We start from the raw sequence: 20,001 nt of genomic DNA on the forward strand, positions 1-20,001 counted from the left end.
GTTTGATGCCGCGAGAGGTGGAGGGTATGAGGGTTAAGCTGAGAGTTTAATTTGCCCCAAGAGCTGCTTGCCCAGGACACGGCTGTGTCACAGGTCAGGGGATACTCGCTGACCACACATGTCCCTTCCTTCCTGGCCTTAAGGTTAGTGACAAAATCCTGTCACGGCAAACACAAGGAGAACCAGAGTCACTCAGTCAAAAGCAAGCTTTTAATGAACTATCTTTAAAAGGTGTTTTTTCTTAAGTTCAGAACAGCAACCCCGACTGGGTGATGTTGGCAACCTGGGGCAGGCTCCGATAGACCGAGTTCCAGAAGGTTACAAACCGGGATCTCAGGTCCTGCTTCACGGAGTTCTTGTTTATGTTGTTGTTGATTTCCAAGTAGTAAGTGCCCTTGCTGCTGTAGGCTGGCCAGGAAACAGGCACGTCTGAATTCCCCGTGTTGGGATCACTGGGAAAAAGAGACACACACAAGTTCAGTTTTATCATGGAAGCTTGTGGATAAAGCTTTAAGTGAGTGCACACAGAGTGTTTGACACTGGGACAAGCAATAGGAATTCTGCCTGCCGGGAGCGACTTGCCAACCTGCAGTCTCTTCCATCAGCCCCCACTGGCATCATCCCTGGCTACATGCAGGGACTTAATTCCTGTATGAACACCACGATTAAGGAAGGAACCTCATCATTAAGTATAAGCAGAGTTCACAAGCTCTGAAAATGCTCCTTCTGTCCCCCTAGGTGTGCTATAGACTGGGAGGACCCAGAGCAAACTCCATCACTGGGAGACACAGAACCCAGCTCACAATAGAAACACAGAGAACACCCTGCTTTGGGGAATGATCCTGAGAAGTTACTGGGCAAAGGCAGCAGGCTGAAGGGCTGGAGCAAAGCACAACTGTGGAACAGGAATCACTCACCCAGTGCTGGCAAAGTTGGTCCAGTAAGCGATCATGTACTTGGAGACAGTCCTGTGCTTGGGCCAGTAGCCCATGGGGGTGGTAAAGGGCTTCCCAAAGACGTACTGAAGGTCATCACCATGGTCTGCCCCAACCCAGCTGGGGTAGACGGGCATGCGGGACGGCTGGGAGAACAAGTAGCTGTATGTCTTGGCACTCCTGGGGAAACAAAAGAGACTGGCTAAGCAAGGGGAGAGCAGAGCTCTCTTAACCTGCTCCTCAGCCCCTTCTGCTGGCAATGCAGCATTTTGCTCCCCCAGTCCAGCTCAGTCTTCCTACGAGGGCTGAGGTGCTCACTGGGCGTTCTGCAGGTGCAGGTTCAGGGTCCACTGTGTGGGAACCAGGAAGATGTAGTCAGTCATCAGCTCCACCACTGTCTTCTTCATGTCCTCCTGCTTCGGGTTCTTGTCCCAGCTCTGGGTGTAGATACTGTACGTGGCGTTGGCTCCAGCCTCGCCCCTGTCCACGGTCAGTGCTTTGATCAAATTGTAGATCTCTTCCCTGAAAAGACAAGCCATATCAACTAGTTACTGACCAGCAGCTTCCAGTGGGGCACAACTCTTGCCTGGCCCTTTCTCTTGAAGGCTCTGGACTCAGCAACACAAGCCCTGGGCACCCAGGCTCGGAGTGACACCCTGTTTTGAAGGTTGAGCCCTGTCCACTCAGGTCTAAGCGCTCAGAGTTTGGGAGCTACATTAAAGAGAAGATTCCTCCTGCTGAGGGTTTCCAGAGCCTCTCTCACTTACGCAGTGACTTTCCTCAGGGGGGCATTGATGTCAGGTAAATCTATGCCGGCGAAGAAGTGCCCGTCCATGTCATTGACCCCAACCAGGTAGTCAATGTCGGCAGCGTTGGCAAAGAGATTCTCTGGCATGTCTGGGAGGAAATCTCCATCGACCACAGGGGTGATGGCCAGGGTGTGCACCAGGGCAGCTGCAGCGGGAGACAAACCCAGAGTCTGTTAGGAGGTGAGAACAGACAGGTGTGTGGTCTGGTATATCCCAAGAGTCAAAGAGCTGTGGAAAGAACAGGCTGAGGTGAATGACAGCTTGAGCAGTGACTTCAGCACGGGCAGGATGTCACCCAGAAGCAGGGTAAACCTCGTGACTGTCGGTGAAAGAGAAGAGCAGGAGATCTGGCATCCATGTTACCAGGCCGTAACATCCAAAATTCCTCTCCTCCACCAAGTCCCTTCCCAAAAAGCCCAGTCAGTGTAGGGAAGAGTTGAACTTATCCCGTCTGGCCATGCTCTCTGACTGCCAGGACTGCCAGCTCCAGCCAGCGCATCTGCATAGTGGTGGCTTGGCCAAATCTCAGTCCTGAGCAACGCTAAAGGCTCAGAGTGACCAGGAGCATGAGGAGAGCAAGAGGAGTGTTCTTGGGAAAGGAGTCCTCGCAGGCAGCAAAAGCAGCAGCGTTCCCTTCCTGGTGTGAGTCCCACACTCCACCCAGCGACTCAAATGGAAATAGCAGGGATGTGGTCAATTGTATTTTGTTTGTAAGCCACGTGCGGGAGTTGCTCTTGCTACTTCCACAGACCAGGAAGCCCAAACAGCTTCTCTGGAGTCAAGGCATGACCCTTGGATAATCCCTGCTGCCTGATGGGCTGTGCTTATCCAGCACAATGTGCGCCTGCCTACGGAAGGGTGACTGCAAGATCTGGCATTATTGTCCCCATTCTGAAGGGCACAAGCACTGCTTCAACACTGCTGGCAACTACCCCAGTGTCCTGCCAGAGGTTTGGGAAGCCCTGAGTGGGTGGTGGATCACAGTGCAGGCTGGGGGACTTACTGGGCAGGTTGGTCAGCTGCAGGTGGTAGGCCAGAGTCAGTTCTTTGGGATCAGCAGTACGCAGGCAGCTGGCCAAGATGGTAGTGTTGTCTGTGGAGCAGCCCAACTTTTCTCCAAGCTGTGGGAGCAGAGAGAGAGAAACCTCCTAGCATTACCTCCCAAAAACAGGGGTTACAGAGGAAGAGCTGTGGTTGGTTTTAATCTCAAAGCATCACGTTTCCAAAGCCCTGCTGGACATGGCTCCTGCCAAATCCCTTACTAGTTATGCTCTCCTCTAGGGAACCACCTTTTAGGAAGCTATAATCCTTCGACAAGATTTGCACATTACCTTTTCAGCCCAGTAGAGCGGGTCCCTCTGGATGGCCCAGCTGCAGAGCCCGACACCGCTCTGGCTGATGGCTCTCTTGATCAGGCCCTTGTTCTTCGGGGACAAGCTCTGGGGTGCAGAATGGAAACAAGAGGGTTCCAGGCAAAAATTCAGGGGACTGGTTAAAGAGAAGAAGGAGGAGCACCTACAAAACACAGAGGCTGAGCATTGCTGTCCAGGGGAGGATGTTAATGAGGCAGCAGGCAGGGAGGAAATTGTCCCAGTGCCAAGGGGTCCCTCTCCCCCATTTACACAGAAGTGGCTCTAGTGGGGAGTGACAGAGACAACTCACCTGCAGGGAGACACTGACGGCACCGGCCGATTCCCCAAAGATGGTGATGTTTTCTGGGTCACCCCCAAAAGCCTTGATGTTCCTCTTCACCCAGGCAATAGCCATGTGCTGGTCCTTCAGCCCGTAGTTCCCTGAGCGGCACAGAGCACCCACCACTGAGCAAGGGCACAGCAAAGCTGACCCAGCACAGGGTCCCCCCCAGACACAGAGGGAGCAGTGGTGGTACCTGGCATGTTCTCATCTCCTGTGCTCAGGAAGCCCAGGGGCCCCAGGCGATAGTTGATGGTGACCACGATGACGTTGCCCCGCACAGCGATCTCCTCGCCATCGTACAGGTAGTTATCCAGGAAATTGGCTCCCTGGCTCCCTCCCACCAGGAAGGCACCACCATAGATGAAGACCATCACAGGCAGGTTGGTAGAGACTGCCAGGGGAGCAAGAGGAGCAGACTGAGCCACAACAGAGCCAGGAGGTGCAGCCCGTCCATCCCCTCACCCACTCCCAGAGCATCACTGCACCTGGGCAGGAACAGACAATGCTCTGGCCAAGGAAGTCCTTGCTCTGCACAACAGGCTGAACCTCCCAAGAGGCTGCAGCTGGGGGTCGTTGCCCGACACAGTTCCCACTTTTCTCCTCAAAATCACTGCTCAGCACTTGCCCACTATGGGAATGTAACTGCTGAGAGATGCTCCAGAATAATCTGGCAGCTGGGAATCTCCTGCCAAGCACATACCCTGTTTCCTGGCTTGAGGGATCCATATGTTCAGGTAGAGACAGTCCTCTATCCCACGGACATCAGTCTGGGTGAGCGTCATCTGCATGCAGCGATTCTTGAATGATTTTGCCTCCAAAGTTCCTGAGAGGAGAGAAGGAAGACAGCATGTCCTAGTTAGGGGCATCAACTCCATCCACTGTTTTCAGTCTGTCTGTCCACCCATCCTTTGCTCTCTGAGTCCAGTGCAGAGGCAGAAAATCCTCCCCAGGCACTATGACCGGTCTGAGGGAGTGACAGAGTAGGAGCCTTGCCCCTGTGAATTGGCTCTGGACAGCCATGGCCAGGGGAGGGCAGGTGCAGGTGCCATGCTTCGGTTTTGTTACTTTCCGGGGTTACTTTAGTCACTTGGGAACACCTAGACACAGACTCTCAGACCCTCCAGGAGACAAAGAGCTTCTTATTGGCTCTACTCAGTCAATAAAAGCAGGCAACAACATCTTTGGCTTGCCAAAAACAGGCTAAAAGAGAAGAAAAAAAAAAAATCCCAAACCAAAGGCATTCAAAAGTTGGATCTTACCATCCCAGCCAGGATGAGGTTCAGGGTCTTGCAGAGTCTTTGGAGGGGCAGCAAAGGGAATCCCTTTGAAGATGTCGACGTAGCTCCCAAACAGTCCCAGTTTCTTACTCTCGCCTTCCACAAAACCGCCCTCGGTGTACACCACACCCAGCTACAGGGGATAGCACGGAGAAGAGACAATCTGTTGCTCAGTTCCTCGTACCTCTGGCTTCCCATGCCACCAGCACCCACACCTTGCCCTGGCCAGTCCCCCACACAGACCCACTCACAGCCCGCCCTCCCCATCTGTGCCATTGGATCCCTGTGGGAATCCCACAGGGAGGTGCCACTGGAGCTGTGACCATGCAGGTGTCCTGCAGGTGCCCTTTGGAGCAGACAGGCAGCAGCAATTCCTACACACTCCCAAAGATAAATGGCAGAAGGAGAGGACCTTCAGCCCTAGGGTGTAAACCTGGCCAGACCTGACACAGAACTGTGCAGGAACTCTTGGGAAAATGTCCCTGAGAGCCTTTGCCATGTTGAGGGCAGGAAAACACTGTGTCCCAGCTGCCAGGCCTGCAGGCCCTCTGTCAGGGATCCAGATTGGGTGTAACAGGGCAGGAACTCAGGCAGGGACAGGTGAAATATGTTGCCAAGCCCTGAGAAGTGCCTTTGTACTTACGGTCGCAGCCCAGGTCACCCCGAGGGAGGAGCACAAGGCCAAGCACAGGATCCCCCAGCGAGCCATGGTGAGGGCACACCTGAGGAGACAGTGCCCAGCTGGAAAGCTGGTATATATATAGTGAGGGGGCAGGTGTGTCAATGCCATGGGCCAGCCTTGGCTCTGAGGTGAACCAGAGGAGCCTCCACACACTTGTCCTTGAGTAGCCTGAGGCCAGTCCCTGGCTAAGGTAGAACTGGCATTGCTGTGTGAGAGCCCTGCAGGTGCTGCTTTTGTGGGCTGGAGGCCAAACTGAAGGAAATCACTCAGTCTAAGAAAACTCCAGAAAACATAAACAGCACTGACGAGAAGCCTCATCCAAGCGCAGGAGGCTGAAATCATATTAAGCCGCGCAATAAAACATATTATTGGCAACCTTTGAGAAACCTTGTGCTCAGAACACATTGGGGAATGCACAAGACTCAGAAAATGACAGCAATCCTTGAAGATGATTCCATCTAACATCAGCCAGACTGGTCACCAAGTTCACACATAATCCAGAATTTCTATCTTCACTTTATAGTCACTCCCATCACAAAGCCTGAAGTCTTCCTCCTCCTCCTCATCACCCTCATCACCCTGATCTCTCTGCAGGCTCATCTGCCAGCTGCTCTTTGACATCCTCACTGCTTGTTGTATTTGCCAAGAAGACAGGGAAATGGACAGGACATAAACAACAGGCTTTGAAATCTGTCTCTAACAGAACACTCAGCTGCCAGTGCAATACCTTTGCACATTCAATCATAGAGCTGGCAGAATATCTGCCATAAGGGGGTAAGGCTCCTTATGGAAAATATAGATGGATTCCTAAGAGAAGGAAAAAAGGAAAGGATCCATACGCATTTTATGGTGTAACTGGAGCTTTCCCATGAACCTGCAAAAATGAAGTTTGTGCTCCAGATTTCAGAAGAGAAGGAACTCAGCCAGGTGAGCAATGGGTTGGTATTACTTTGGCCCAAACTCCCTTATCACATACTGGTATCATAAAAGACTCTCGTGACACCACTGAGGAAAGAACATTTAAATTTAAAAAACCCTTCCAAGCTGCATTCAGTGGCACACTGACAGAGGTGCTCCACCCTGGCTGGCAGAAAATCCTCAGGCACCTGGTCCTGATCTGTATGAAATGTATTTGAGCACTAAAGGCTTCACCCTCTGCATTTGTCCTCCTGTAGCTACTGCATCTACTCAGTGGTATAGGGGCAAAGCAAGAGGGAAATGCAGGTTCCAGTTCAATCTAGAAATTCCTTTTCCTTTAAAAAGTGCTGATGAAGGTCAACAGTGAGAAAACGAAAGATGTTTCTTGTGGGAGATCTCACAGATTGTTGTTCTGGAAAAGCCAACTGGGGCCAGGTGGTCACAGGCCAGAGGAACACATGGCATCAACTCCTGCAAACCCTGCCCTTGGTTCCAGCTCACTGGAAGCAGCAGGAGGTCAGCTCCAGTCTGGGAGCTCCCTCACCCTGGCCTTGGCCCCCTCCAGGGTTGGGCTCCTCACCCTCCAGCCCCTCTGCATGGAGGATCTCCACATGCACAGCAGAATCTCCACATGCACACACAACCTCTGTTCTCCTCCCTGTGTCTGCAGCATGGCCCCAGTGTCTCGCACCAGCCCAGGGTTCTCCACACACATGAACCCAGCAGCTCCAGCACAGCCACTGACCCCACTGTGGGGTACCAGGGCCAGGCTCTGCCTTGGTGTGTGAATGGGAGCATGTGGAGGATGAAGCTTGTGGGCAGGTGTGGTCCTTGCCCTGCCCTGCATGGAGCTGGAGTTCCCCAGCCTGGTCCAGCCCGGTGTATGCCCAAAAACCCGTGTAGAATCACTTCCCATGTGGGTTTATTTTGCCCCAGTCAGTTCCTGAGTGATGATCAGCAACAGGTCAGGATTGGTTTGCATTCACCTGTTGCACTTGCAACTGTCTAAGAGCTGGTTGGTATGAGCAGGGACATTGATGATAACATGGGGATACCCAGAGGACAGGTCAGGATTGGTGCTGTCCTGCCTGGGACCACATGGGCAATGAGGGAAAACAACCCCAGAGCCAGCAGGTTCAGAGGGGAGAGACTGGGCCCTGGCTGTCAACAGCTTCCCTGGACATTGGGGTGTCACAGGTCAGGGGACACACACTGCCCATAGATGTCCCTTCCTGCCTGACCTTAAGGTTAGTGACAAAATCCTGTTATGGCAAACACAAAGAGAACCAGAATCACTCAGTTGCAAGCAAGCCTTTAATTGACCTTTAAAAGGTGTTTTTTCTTAAGTTCAGAACAGCAACCCCGACTGGGTGATGTTGGCAACCTGGGGCAGGCTCCGATAGACCGAGTTCCAGAAGGTTACAAACCGGGATCTCAGGTCCTGCTTCACGGAGTTCTTGTCCATGCTGTCGTTGATTTCCAGGTAGTAAGTGCCCTGGCTGCTGTAGGCTGGCCAGGAAACAGGCACGTCTGAATTCCCCTTGTTGGGATCACTGGGAAAAAGAGACACACACAAGTTCAGTTTTATCATGGAAGCTTGTGGATAAAGCTTTAAGTGAGTGCACACAGAGTGTTTGACACTGGGACAAGCAATAGGAATTCTGCCTGCCGGGAGCGACTTGCCAACCTGCAGTCTCTTCCATCAGCCCCCACTGGCATCATGCCTGGCTACATGCAGGGACTTAAGTCCTGTATGAACACCACAATTAAGGAAGGAACCTCATCATTAAGTATAAGCAGAGTTCACAAGCTCTGAAAATGCTCCTTCTGTCCCCCTAGGCGTGCTATGGATGAGGAGGACCCAGAGCAAACTCTCCACTGGGAGACACAGAACCCAGCTCACAACAGAAACACAGAGAACACCCTGCCTTGGGGAATGATCCTGAGAAGTTACTGGGCAAAGGCAGCAGGCTGAAGGGCTGCAGCAAAGCACAACTGTGGAACAGGAATCACTCACCCAGTGCTGGCAAAGTTGGTCCAGTAAGCGATCATGTACTTGGAGACGGTCCTGTGCTTGGGCCAGTAGGCCAAGGAGGTGGTAAAGGGCTTCCCAAAGACGTACTGAAGGTCATCAGCGTGGTCTGCCCCAACCCAGCTGGGGTAGACGGGCATGCGGGACGGCTGGGAGAACAAGTAGCTGTATGTCTTGGCACTCCTGGGGAAACAAAAGAGACTGGCTAAGCAAGGGGAGAGCAGAGCTCTCTTAACCTGCTCCTCAGCCCCTTCTGCTGGCAATGCAGCATTTTGCTCCCCCAGTCCAGCTCAGTCTTCCTACGAGGGCTAAGGGGCTCACTGGGCGTTCTGCAGGTGCAGGTTCAGGGTCCACTGTGTGGGAACCAGGAAGATGTAGTCAGTCATCAGCTCCACCACTGTCTTCTTCATGTCCTCCTGCTTCGGGTTCTTGTCCCAGCTCTGGGTGTAGATACTGTACGTGGCGTTGGCTCCAGCCTCGCCCCTGTCCACGGTCAGTGCTTTGATCAAATTGTAGATCTCTTCCCTGAAAAGACAAGCCATATCAACTAGTTACTGACCAGCAGCTTCCAGTGGGGCACAACTCTTGCCTGGCCCTTTCTCTTGAAGGCTCTGGACTCAGCAACACAAGCCCTGGGCACCCAGGCTCGGAGTGACACCCAGTTTTGAAGGTCGAGCCCTGTCCACTCAGGTCTAAGCGCTCAGAGTTTGGGAGCTACATTAAAGAGAAGATTCCTCCTGCTGAGGGTTTCCAGAGCCTCTCTCACTTACGCAGTGACTTTCCTCAGTGGAGCATTGATGTCAGGTAAATCCAAGCCAGCGAAGAAGTGCCCGTCCATGTCATTGACCCCAACCAGGTAGTCAATGTCGGCAGCGTTGGCAAAGAGATTCTCTGGCATGTCTGGGAGGAAATCTCCATCGACCACAGGGGTGATGGCCAGGGTGTGCACCAGGGCAGCTGCAGCGGGAGACAAACCCAGAGTCTGTTAGGAGGTGAGACCAGACAGGTGTGTGGTCTGCAATGACTCAAAGAGCTGTGGAAAAATTAGGCTGAGGTGGGCTGTGCTCAGCCAGCGCAATGTGCATCTGCCTATGGAAGGGTGACTGCAAGATCTGGCATTATTGCCCTCCTTCTGAAGGACACAAGCACTGCTTCAGCACTCCTGGAAATTACTCCAGTGCTCTGCCAGAGGTCTGGGGAGCCCTGGCTGGATGGGGAATCACCACATGGGCCAGGGGACTTACTGGGCAGGTTGGTCAGCTGCAGGTGGTAGGCGAGTGTCAAGGCTTTGGGGTCAGAGACACGAAGGCAGTTGGCCAAGGTGGCAGTGTTGTCTGTGGGGCAGCCCAACTTTTCTCCGAGCTGCAGGAGGAGAGAGAAAGAAACCTAGCATTACCTCCCAAAGACAGAGGTTATTTTTATAGAGGCAGAGGGGTGGATGTGTTTTGATCTTCAAAGCGTCATGTTTCCAAAGTTCTGTTGGGCACAGCTCCTAGTTATGCTCTCCTCTAGGGCATCACTTTTTTGTTTTTTCCAATCACTCAGGCAAGACTTGAACATTACCTTTTTAGCCCAGTAGAGCGGGTCCCTCTGGATGGCCCAGCTGCAGAGCCCGACACCGCTCTGGCTGATGGCTCTCTTGAACAGGCCCTTGTTCTTCGGGGACAAGCTCTGGGGTGCAGAATGGAAACAAGAGGGTTCCAGGTAAGAATTCATGGAGACACCATGGTGTGTCAGACCTCACTGATCACCTCACAGCTTGTGAACCCAGCCTGGGGAGGAAAGTGTCCCAGTGCCAAGGGGTCCCTCTCCCCCATTTACACAGAAGTGGTTCTAGTGGGGAGTGACAGAGACAACTCACCTGCAGGGAGACACTGACGGCACCGGCCGATTCCCCAAAGATGGTGATGTTTTCTGGGTCACCCCCAAAGGCCTTGATGTTCCTCTTCACCCAGGCAATAGCCATGTGCTGGTCCTTCAGCCCGTAGTTCCCTGAGCGGCACAGAGCACCCACCACTGAGCAGGGGCACAGCAAAGCTGACCCAGCACAGGGTCCCCCCCAGACACAGAGGGAGCAGTGGTGGTACCTGGCATGTTCTCATCTCCTGTGCTCAGGAAGCCCAGGGGCCCCACACGATAGTTGATGGTGACCACGATGACGTTGCCCCGCACGGCGATCTCCTCGCCATCGTACAGGTAGTCAGCCAGGAAATTGGGTCCCTGGCTCTCTCCCACCAGGAAGGCACCACCATAGATGAAGACCATCACAGGCAGGTTGGTAGAGACTGCCAGGGGAGCAAGAGGAGCAGAGTGAGCTACAACAGAGCCAGGAGGTGCAGCCTGTCCATCCCCTCACCCACTCCCTGAGCATCACTGCACCTGGGCAGGAACAGACAATGCTCTGCCATCACCTCTGGCCAAGGAAGTCCTTGCTCTGCACAACAGGCTGGACCTCCCAAGAGGCTGCAGCTGGGGGTCATTGCCTGACACAGTTCCCACCTTTCTCCTCAAAATCACTGCTCAGCACTTGCCCACTATGGGAATGTAACTGCTGAGAGATGCTCCAGAATAATCTGTGCTTAAAACGCAGCTGGGAAGCTCCTGCCTGGGTCCCTGCCAAGCACATACCCTGTTTCCTGGCTTGAGGGATCCATATGTTCAGGTAGAGACAGTCCTCTATCCCATGGACATCAGTCTGGGTGAGCGTCATCTGCATGCAGCGATCCTTGTATGATTTTGCCTCCAAAGTTCCTGAGAGGAGAGAAGAAAGACAGCATGTCCTAGTTAGGGGCATCAACTCCATCCACTGTTTTCAGTCTGTCTGTCCACCCATCCTTTGCTCTCTGAGTCCAGTGCAGAGGCAGAAAATCCTCCCCAGGCACTATGACCTGTCTGAGTGGCAAAGTGGGACCCTTTCGCATGTGAACTAGACTGACGAGAGAGAAGGAAAAATAAAATCCCAAACCAAAGGCATTCAAAGGTTGGATCTTACCATCCCAGCCAGGATGAGGTTCAGGGTCTTGCAGAGTCTTTGGAGGGGCAGCAAAGGGAATCCCTTTGAAGACGTCGACGTAGCTCCCAAACAGTCCCAGTTTCTTACTCTCGCCTTCCACAAAACCGCCCTCGGTGTACACCACACCCAGCTACAGGGGATAGCACGGAGAAGAGACAATCTATTGCTCAGTTCCTCGTGCCTCTGACTTCCCCTGCCACCAGCACCCACACCTTGCCCTGGCCAGTCCCCCACACAGACCCACTCACAGCCCGCCCTCCCCATCTGTGCCATTGGATCCCTGTGGGAATCCCACAGGGAGGTGCCACTGGAGCTGTGACCATGCAGGTGTCCTGCAGGTGCCCTTTGGAGCAGACAGGCAGCAGCAATTCCTACACACTCCCAAAAATAAATGGCAGAAGGAGAGGACCTTCAGCCCTAGGGTGTAAACCTGGCCAGACCTGACACAGAACTGTGCAGGAACTCTTGGGAAAATGTCCCTGAGAGCCTTTGCCATGTTGAGGGCAGGAAAACACTGTGCCCCAGCTGCCAGGCCTGCAGGTTCTCTGTCAGGGATCCAGATTGGGTGTAACAGGGCAGGAACTCAGGCAGGGACAGGTGAAATATGTTGCCAAGCCCTGAGGAGTGCCTTTGTACTTACGGTCGCAGCCCAGGTCACCCCGAGGGAGGAGCACAAGGCCAAGCACAGGATCCCCCAGCGAGCCATGGTGAGGGCACACCTGAGGAGACAGTGCCCAGCTGGAAAGCTGGTATATATATAGTGAGGGGGCAGGTGTGTCAATGCCATGGGCCAGCCTTGGCTCTGAGGTGAACCAGAGGAGCCTCCACACACTTGTCCTTGAGTAGCCTGAGGCCAGTCCCTGGCTAAGGTAGAACTGGCATTGCTGTGTGAGAGCCCTGCAGGTGCTGCTTTTGTGGGCTGGAGGTCAAACCTGCTCAGGTACCTTTTCTGTTTTCCACATGTCCATCATCGTGGTTAAACTACCCACACACAGAGAGGCTTGAGAATGGAACTTCTCCTCTCTTCTTCTTCCTCTTCTTCTCTGGTGTATTACCAGCTGGTTTGGATTCTGGCCTCACTCTTGGGAGGTTGTTGAGCTTGCTAGAGGGCTCATTAGCCAGTAATTATGACAATGTAGAGACCTGTTTATTCACAGGATTGTTGCACGCTTCCTTCCAGGTCTGTACAGCAGCATCCAGTGGAGTGGTTCAGTTGGGATTTCTCCATCATCAAAGTTCACAAAGATGGCATTGTGTGGGCAACGGGCCCTGCTGAGGCCAATCAGGTTCTCAGCAGACACCTGGGGATTGTCGTATCCCTCCCTAAGGAGCAGCAAAAGGATCAGATTTGCCTTCTGCCTATGGCATACATGGACTTAGGGAAGAGACTCAGCTGAGTGGCCAATGGGTTGGTTTAACTTTGGCCAACCTCTTTATCAACAGGCAAAGCAAGATGGAAATGCAGTTATGGTTTTTTTTCCCCTTTAAAAGGTGCAGATGAAGGACAACAGTGAGAAAATGAAAGATGTTTCTTGTGGGAGATCTCACAGATTGTTCTTCTGGCAAAACCAATTGGAGCTGGCAGGGCACAGGTTGGGTGAGTGTGGGCACAGGAACATGTGGCATCGACTCGTGGCAGAAAGCTGGGCTTGTTGCACCCCACACTGTGTGATGTGTGCTGGGAGAGGCAGTCCAAGCAGTCACCTTCACCACATCACCAGGGCCCCTCACCTGGCAAATCCTCTGTTGTGCCAAATCAAGAAGGATAAAACAGAAGAAGGCAGCAGCTTAAACAGGTGAAGGCCTCCATCCCACCTCCTGCCCATGCAACCAATCTTCCCTCCATCCCCGAGCTCCAAATTTCCCGTGGGTATCCAGCCAGGGTTTTCAGGACATCCCCAGCACAGCTGAGCCTGCATCCCCCCTGCCATGGAGTCCTTGAGTCAGGGTTGGTGGCACCTCTGTGTGTGTGTTTGTGTGTTGGAGTTACAGCCGCTGCTGTTCCTCCCGCTCATCCCAGCAGGGTGGGAACTGGGTGTGTTCATCCTGTCAGAGCCCTGGGGTGGGATAGAAACAGAACCAGCCCCAAATACCCAGGAACCTTGAGGCAGCCTCCCTCCACAAAGCCGTAAGCCTGGCTTAGATATTGTGATTAATAATAAAAGAACTGTATATTCACTGTTTTCAGCCTGTAGGGTGCAGCAGTACCACATTTTAATGGGATCACAGAATACCAGGTTGTAAGTGATCTCAAGGGTCATCTGGTCCAATCTTCCTTGGCAAGAGCATGGTCTAGACAAGACAGCCCAGCACCCTGTCCAGCTGAATCCTATAATTGTCCAATGGTGGGGAATCCACCACTTTCTAGGGGAAATTATTCCAGGGGCTGATTGCTCTCACTATGAAAAATTGTTCTCTGGTATTCAACCAGAATCTCCCCAGGAGCAACATGTACCCATTGCCCCTCCTCTTTTCCATGTGACTCCATGTAAAAAAGGGAATCTCCATCTTTTCTGTAGCCACCCTTTAAATATTGGAACATGGTGATAAGAGTGGAGTGGAATGCCATTAGGGGAATATTACATCTCCTATCTAAGGTCTGGCTGAAGTTTCTTCTTTGCTTTCTCTTCTATAGACTGTGCACCATGAGCTGTTAAGCTGATGCTGTGTTTCACCTCAAGAGTGGCTACAGCAGGGAACAAAATATTTATGGAAAAGGGCTGTAATACAAAAATATGACACAGTGGATAAAACTGTCCGAAATTAAAATATTATTTCTAACTGCCCTCTGCTATGTCTTAGATACCAAATGACTTGCAGATCTTTTTTTTTCCAGGAACAGTGATGTTTAAAGTGCCTGAAAATGGGCTTCTAGACTATGGGAAGTCTTGGTTACTGAGGGCAGAAACTCCTTCTGAAAATAATTTGATTAGTGGAACTTTGTTCCAGTATAAACCAGAATGAACTATTCAGTTCTCATCATTACCAGTAAAAGTTCCTATCAGATCTGTGCAATGCCCAGATAGTAGAGGGCAGAATATGCTTCATTTCCTTCCCCATTGTGTCCTCTTTTATTCTTAGCCATGCTTCACAGTGTAAAGAATCCAAATTACAACCTTTTCTTCACATTATTACTGCCCTCCTCTGAAAAAAAACCCAGCCCAAAACTCTTTCCTGGGTATTTTCATCCTTGGCTTGTGCAACTTCACCAGCTTTTATCTCCCTCCTCTGAGCCACAGCTTTTCCCCCCCGCTCATCTTTGTAATCTGACATTGTGATTTGTTCACTTGGGTGCTTGTTTTTCAGCCTGAAGAAGATTTGCTGAATCATTGGGGAGGAGGCAGGAGCTGTAGAGGCAGCTGGTGGCCAGTGATAAAACCACGGCCACATCCAGCCCTCAGGGTTTGCACTTGACAGCCCTTCAGTTGAAGGCCTGAGTCACATTCCCTTCCGAGCTAAGATTGCTGGGGACTTTGGGATTGAGGAAATGGGGCTGAGGAGGTGGCACCTCAAAAATATAAATTACTGTTCCTGATAACCACAAGGTTTGTGTTGTATCTCCTGCAAAACTAAGGATGACGCTGTGAGAACTTTCAGGCTGGGGGCTGAATCCTGCTGTCTGTTGGATGTTGCGCCCACTTCAGGGGGAACACAGAGCTAAGAAAATAGGAATTTGTCTTGGGACAGGTAATGGTATGTAGTGACTTATTCCAGACTTGCAGTAACAAGGTATAGTGTGAGCAAAGGTGTGCCAGGGCTCCAAGACACTCACTTGCCTCTTTTTGGAGAGAATGCACCAAATTCCACTGGTACAACTTATGCAGCTGCAACAAGTCTGAATTCTGCCCACTGCCTAACATTTAGGCTGGGGCCTAAAATGCCTTGGTTCATTTTTCAGGTCTTTTACTCTCTCTTTGTATGACCTTGAGTTACATTCTCTCTCTTGGTTTCCTTGCAGTAAAACAGGGATAAGGTGTTTCCATCTTTGCCATTTTGAAATCTTTAGGCAGTATGAGCTATTGAAATGCAAGGTATCATTAGTCTTGCTGACTCTTGATCAGGTCTTCTGCTCTGTTAGCTCTGTTAGCCTTTATTTAAACACTAGGAAATGAGGTTTTTTGCATATTTTTATAAGTATCTTCCAGAATTCAAAAATAAAATCTTACCAAGAGCACATGATACTTTTCCTAAGATCAGAGTTATAACTTGGGTTGTTCTACTTAGTTGTACTTCAAGGAGGTAAGATGGAAAGGTGGTTAACAAACAAGACTGAAAGTCCAGCTGACCTGAGTTCCATTTCTAGTTGTCCCTCTCAAATTTGGGCAAATATTTTAAAGTGAACAATGCAGGCTGGCAGATCCCAATGTCACTTTGATGCTTTATGGGTTTTCTGTGGGATTTGCACAATGCCACTCCAGTGAATTACTGCACATGTGGAGGAATTCTACCTTGCTCTGATCTGTAGATCTCAAAGCATGTCCATGTTTTTATCCTCACTTTGCAAAAGGGGAAGTCTGGGACACAGGGAGGGGACGGTGACTGGCTGAGATCAGTGACAGGTCAAAGCCAGGAACACAACCCTCCTTTGAGTTCTGAGTGTCATATGTAGCTTTCTCCATGATGCCACAATATCAGAAAAGGCAGCTGCAGTTTCTGGACTCTCTTTTTCAGGTGCTTCCACACCTGAATGTCCACTGAGCTTGATTGATTTACAGTCAAGCTATTCCAGGATGGATCTAAATAAGGAGCTGTGGCAGGGATGTCTGACTGACACACTGGTTTACCATGTCCACACTCTCAGGATGGGGCCCTTTCAGGAGCAGGAATGCTCTGTCATTTCTGACTTCCCCTTCCTCAACTGAGACAAGAGATAACTTCTATTTTATAAAGAGAAACCAGAGGAGTTGACCACTGCCAAAAATCCCACCAAAGCTCCTAATATAGAGGAGCCTGGGATGTAAGATAAAGTCCCGTTGCTTTAAAATTATTCAAGAGGCAGAATCAATGGGGAAGGCTTTTAAACCCCTAATTCCTCATGAGGAAGCCTTGAACCTCAGAGTTGTGTTGGCTGGTGCTGAACGTGGCCGTTGTACTTAGGGCTTGCTGAGGAGCCTTTGATGACTTAGAGGTTGCTCATGATCTGGAGAGTAGTAGATTATGGGTTGGAACAGAATCAGCTGTGAGAAACTTGGCCTGAGAGTGGTGCAGAAACCACAGGGGTGTGACTCATGTAACTTCAGATGCCTTCGGATACTCAGCTCCCTTTCTCTCCAGGGAGAGCAGTAGGTGCATAGAAGGCAGAACTTTGGTCCTGGTTTAGGTATGTGCTTTAGGAGGAGCTAAATCACTTCCTAGACATGTTACTTACCAAAAAGGGAGCTTTTGAGTCACTAGTTCACATTGGAGATCTCCTGACCTACAGTGCTGCTGCAGATTTCCTGCTTCATATCCCATGGAGAGCCTGGGACAGCACTCGAACCCAGGCAGCCAAGGATGAACACACCCTCCCACCACAGGCTCAGGGCTTGCACTGGGGCCAGCTCTCAGTAAAATAGGCAGGAACCAAGACACCAGTTTGAACCAGAAGTGAGTGGGATGCAGGATGATGGCTGTCCATATGGTCTGGATGAGCAGTGGCCTGATAACAGGTCTGATGGGCTGAAGAAACACGTGTGTTGAAGCTGCTGATGTGACACTGGTTCTATCCTGCAAGCCCTAACCTCATCAGGGAAACCAAGCAGAGGATGTGCCCTGCAGGAATCTCTTATTACCTCCCTGTCATGGCTGGGGTACATGGACAGAGCTTGCACAGGTCCAAGGGAGCTCATCCAAACACAAGAGAGTCTCCCTGCTATGATCTTCAGCTTTATTGATCTGGTTATTGCCACCCTAGGAGTAGACATGAAGTGGTATTTGCTGGCCCACGCTCTGGCAGCTCAGATGGGAATGGTCAGGTTTTACCCTCTTCTATTCATTCAGAGGTTTTTACTATTTTTCAGAAACAGAGCAATTATCTGTACACCAACCCTTAGTGACCAGTGCAATTCCCAAGTGGTAGATCCTGCTCCCAAACCTAGGGATAGCAGCATGGAGGAGAACTGCTGCTCTGGGCAGTGAAGAGGAGCAGCTTGCTCAGTAAGCATCTGGATTGTTTGCTGTAAATCTGACCCTCCTCCTGGGCAATGCTACTAAGAAAACCTACCCCCCTTCACTCCCCTGGGCCCCAGTGGTCACATTTGCAGCTCTCCTGCTGCACTTCCCAGGTTATTTGCATGGATGGGGGCTCCCTGCCGGTGCCTGGATGGCAGAAGCGAAGGGCTGACAGGCCTTTCCTGCCAATCTGTCTGTTGTTCAGATGAAGTGGTTGGAAAGTGCTCACTCTCCAGTTCCCTCTTTGGCTCAGGCACTCTGATAAGGCCTGGGCTGTCCTATCTTGCCCTGGGAGCTGTTCCTCCTCCCTAACAGGCTCTCTTCCCTGGCTGACAGTTAGCAGCCGGCAGTGCTTGATAAACTTATCAGACCAAAGCTGAGCTCAGTGCAAAACTCAGCTCCTCCCCAGCCTCAGATTTCCCCATTCCTGGGGACTCTCTGCTCTCTGCCTGCCTTGCTGTCTGGTACAGTGAACGCTGATCACCCTCGGGCCAACAGGTCAAACTCAACCCCAGGACCAGATTGAGAAGTGCTCGTGTTGAAGCAACACATTTAAAATGAGAGCACTGAGCGGGATGTTTAGAGCATCCATATCCAGCTCTGTCTCTCTCCCTGGAATATTATTCACCAGTGGAATTCATGTCTGGTTTATCCTCTCTGTGTTGCTGCTCGCCCTGTCCCTCTGCTCACCTAGAGTTGAGTGGTTTTAATGCAGGTCTCACTGTGCCTGTTGGAGGTTTTCTAAGCCATGGAATTAGGGTGCTTTGCTGAATTAAGTTTCTATCACTCGTTATCACAGTCACACTCGGGTGTCCCAGCCCAGATCAAGCTCCATTGTGTGAGGTGCTGGATGTGGAAGATAAGGAGGGGCAGTCTCCTTCCTGGTATCTCACTGTTGAAATAAACAAGTGAAGTGAAAGGGAGAGGGGGAATTATTATCCTCCTCTCACAGATGGGGTGAAGCTTTCTGAGGGCTCCATAGTGTGCTGAACAACTTCAGAAATCCAGTGCTCGTGTCTTGCCCCAAGTCATACAGGAAACATGTGGCACATCTCAAGTTTGGAGCTGCAGCCTCAAGACCACTGTGTGTCCATGGTGACTGTTGTAAGATGGTGGGTCAGGATCTGTGTTTTCTTAGGTCTTACCCAGCATAGAGGCCACTGACTGATTGAACTATCCTTGGAGAATTTTGGTGTGGCTGTTCTGGGTTGTCTCCTCTGTGTGGATGTGCTATTCCAGGGAGAAAGGGCAAAAACTTCTGTGTTTTGTGAGCAGAATAAGTGTTAAAAATTGGTTTATGATGTACTCTTTTTATTTTTCTGTAGCAGCTTTGCAGGTTGAGCTCCACATCCATTCCCAGGTTAGGCCCTTAATGACAGGCAGGAACGTTTCCCTGCACAAGGAAACGTGTGTGTGCAGCTATTTCTGGGAGATTGCCTAATGCCTTCAGGTTTCTCCTTGTGTGCTGTGCTGATGGGCTGGAATTAACCTGCTGGTGTGTCTCCATCACCTACAGCTTCAGGAACAACCTGCCATGAGGACAAGGGACTCTGCTCTTATCTTTTTTTCACTGAAAACACTTTCTCGTGAAGTCTAAGGCGGGAAGCAACTTGGTTCAACAAATAACCTTCTTCCTCCAACAGAACCTATACCCAACTGGGGTCTTATTTTAACCTGTCCTTCCTCTCAGTTCTTTTAAGGCCTTCCCTAGCCATTGCCAACACAACATGAAAGCTTCAGGTTTCTGCCTTCTCCAGGATTCCACTCCACGAGGTTGATACAACCTGAAAATAAGCTCCAGCCTAATGCTGTGCTAGCTGGGAACACAGCTCTGCTTCCTGCAGGTGTCCCGTGGCTCTGTCTTCATTAGGAAGAGAAAGATGCATCCCGTGTCCAAACTGAAATCCACCCCTGATCACAGATCTTCTGGGCTGCTGCTCTCAGTGCCTGAAGGCTGTCTGGAAGACTCAGAGGCACCTCTCTCCTCCTGACAGACACCCGAGGTTACTGCTTTGCATGTGCCTCATTTGCTAAACAAAACAGCCCAAAGACCAGGATTTTCAATAAAGGGAAGAAGGTGTGAAGAGCACTGGGGAAATGCAGGATACAGGCTCGGGAGGGAGGCAAAAACAATCAGCTCTTTCTTCAGCCACAAAGATTAGTTGAGATTTTGCTTTTTGTTATCTGTTTCCTTGATTGACTGACCAGAATGTTTTTGATGCCAGGGGAGATGTGAGAAAGGGGTTGTATCAGAGTAGTCAGAACTGAGGAGGATTTATATGTTTGGAGACCAAGGCCAAGTGTGTTTGGAGTCGGTGACAGCCATGGCCTGATCCTGACAGGAGCTGAGCATCCCTGGGTAGCCATTGTGTGGATTCAGTAGCTCCAAGGATCAGGGCAGCCCTCTGCCCACTCCATGCCCTGTTGGGAGTGGAAGGCTCTCCCCAGCCTGTTGTGGTGAGGTTTGGGTAATGCCAGATCTGCTTCCTT

General features: G+C 51.1%; 2 protein-coding genes across 2 annotated transcripts; both read right to left on the reverse strand.

The window, feature by feature from the left end:
* Window positions 1-227: 227 nt before the first annotated feature.
* LOC127480041 (bile salt-activated lipase-like) lies at window positions 228-5,467 on the reverse strand. Its single transcript, XM_051807692.1, has 11 exons — window positions 5,360-5,467; window positions 4,699-4,849; window positions 4,140-4,262; window positions 3,633-3,830; window positions 3,407-3,537; window positions 3,076-3,183; window positions 2,748-2,865; window positions 1,703-1,889; window positions 1,254-1,457; window positions 918-1,115; window positions 228-452 (listed from the first exon to the last, which is right to left on the reverse strand). Exons 1-11 carry the CDS (start codon window positions 5,423-5,425, stop codon window positions 248-250), a joined length of 1,689 nt encoding a protein of 562 aa, XP_051663652.1. The 5' UTR covers window positions 5,426-5,467; the 3' UTR covers window positions 228-247.
* Window positions 5,468-7,612: 2,145 nt separating this feature from the next.
* On the reverse strand, window positions 7,613-12,102 carry LOC127480040 (bile salt-activated lipase-like). Its single transcript, XM_051807691.1, has 11 exons — window positions 12,002-12,102; window positions 11,341-11,491; window positions 10,977-11,099; window positions 10,436-10,633; window positions 10,210-10,340; window positions 9,912-10,019; window positions 9,593-9,710; window positions 9,119-9,305; window positions 8,670-8,873; window positions 8,334-8,531; window positions 7,613-7,869 (listed from the first exon to the last, which is right to left on the reverse strand). Exons 1-11 carry the CDS (start codon window positions 12,065-12,067, stop codon window positions 7,665-7,667), a joined length of 1,689 nt encoding a protein of 562 aa, XP_051663651.1. The 5' UTR covers window positions 12,068-12,102; the 3' UTR covers window positions 7,613-7,664.
* Between the last annotated feature and the right edge of the window lie 7,899 nt (window positions 12,103-20,001).

Source organism: Manacus candei, unplaced genomic scaffold, assembly GCF_025592945.1.
Source record: "Manacus candei isolate 608988 ecotype Guabito, Panama unplaced genomic scaffold, ASM2559294v1 h1tg000071l, whole genome shotgun sequence".
In the NCBI taxonomy this organism is placed as follows: Eukaryota; Metazoa; Chordata; class Aves; order Passeriformes; family Pipridae; genus Manacus; species Manacus candei.

Bases quoted from the DNA above. Each gene is read 5' to 3' on its own strand.
- LOC127480040 (XM_051807691.1), bottom strand. From the start codon at position 12,067: ATGGCTCGCTGGGGGATCCTGTGCTTGGCCTTGTGCTCCTCCCTCGGG. The intron at 11,100-11,340 runs GTAAGATCCAAC...CTCTCCTCTCAG, and splicing joins ACCTCATCCTGGCTGGGATG to GAACTTTGGAGGCAAAATCA. The intron at 8,532-8,669 runs GTGAGCCCCTTA...TTGTTTCCCCAG, and splicing joins CTGCACCTGCAGAACGCCCA to GAGTGCCAAGACATACAGCT.
- LOC127480041 (XM_051807692.1), bottom strand. From the start codon at position 5,425: ATGGCTCGCTGGGGGATCCTGTGCTTGGCCTTGTGCTCCTCCCTCGGG. The intron at 4,263-4,698 runs GTAAGATCCAAC...CTCTCCTCTCAG, and splicing joins ACCTCATCCTGGCTGGGATG to GAACTTTGGAGGCAAAATCA. The intron at 3,831-4,139 runs GTATGTGCTTGG...CTCCCCTGGCAG, and splicing joins CCCTCAAGCCAGGAAACAGG to TCTCTACCAACCTGCCTGTG.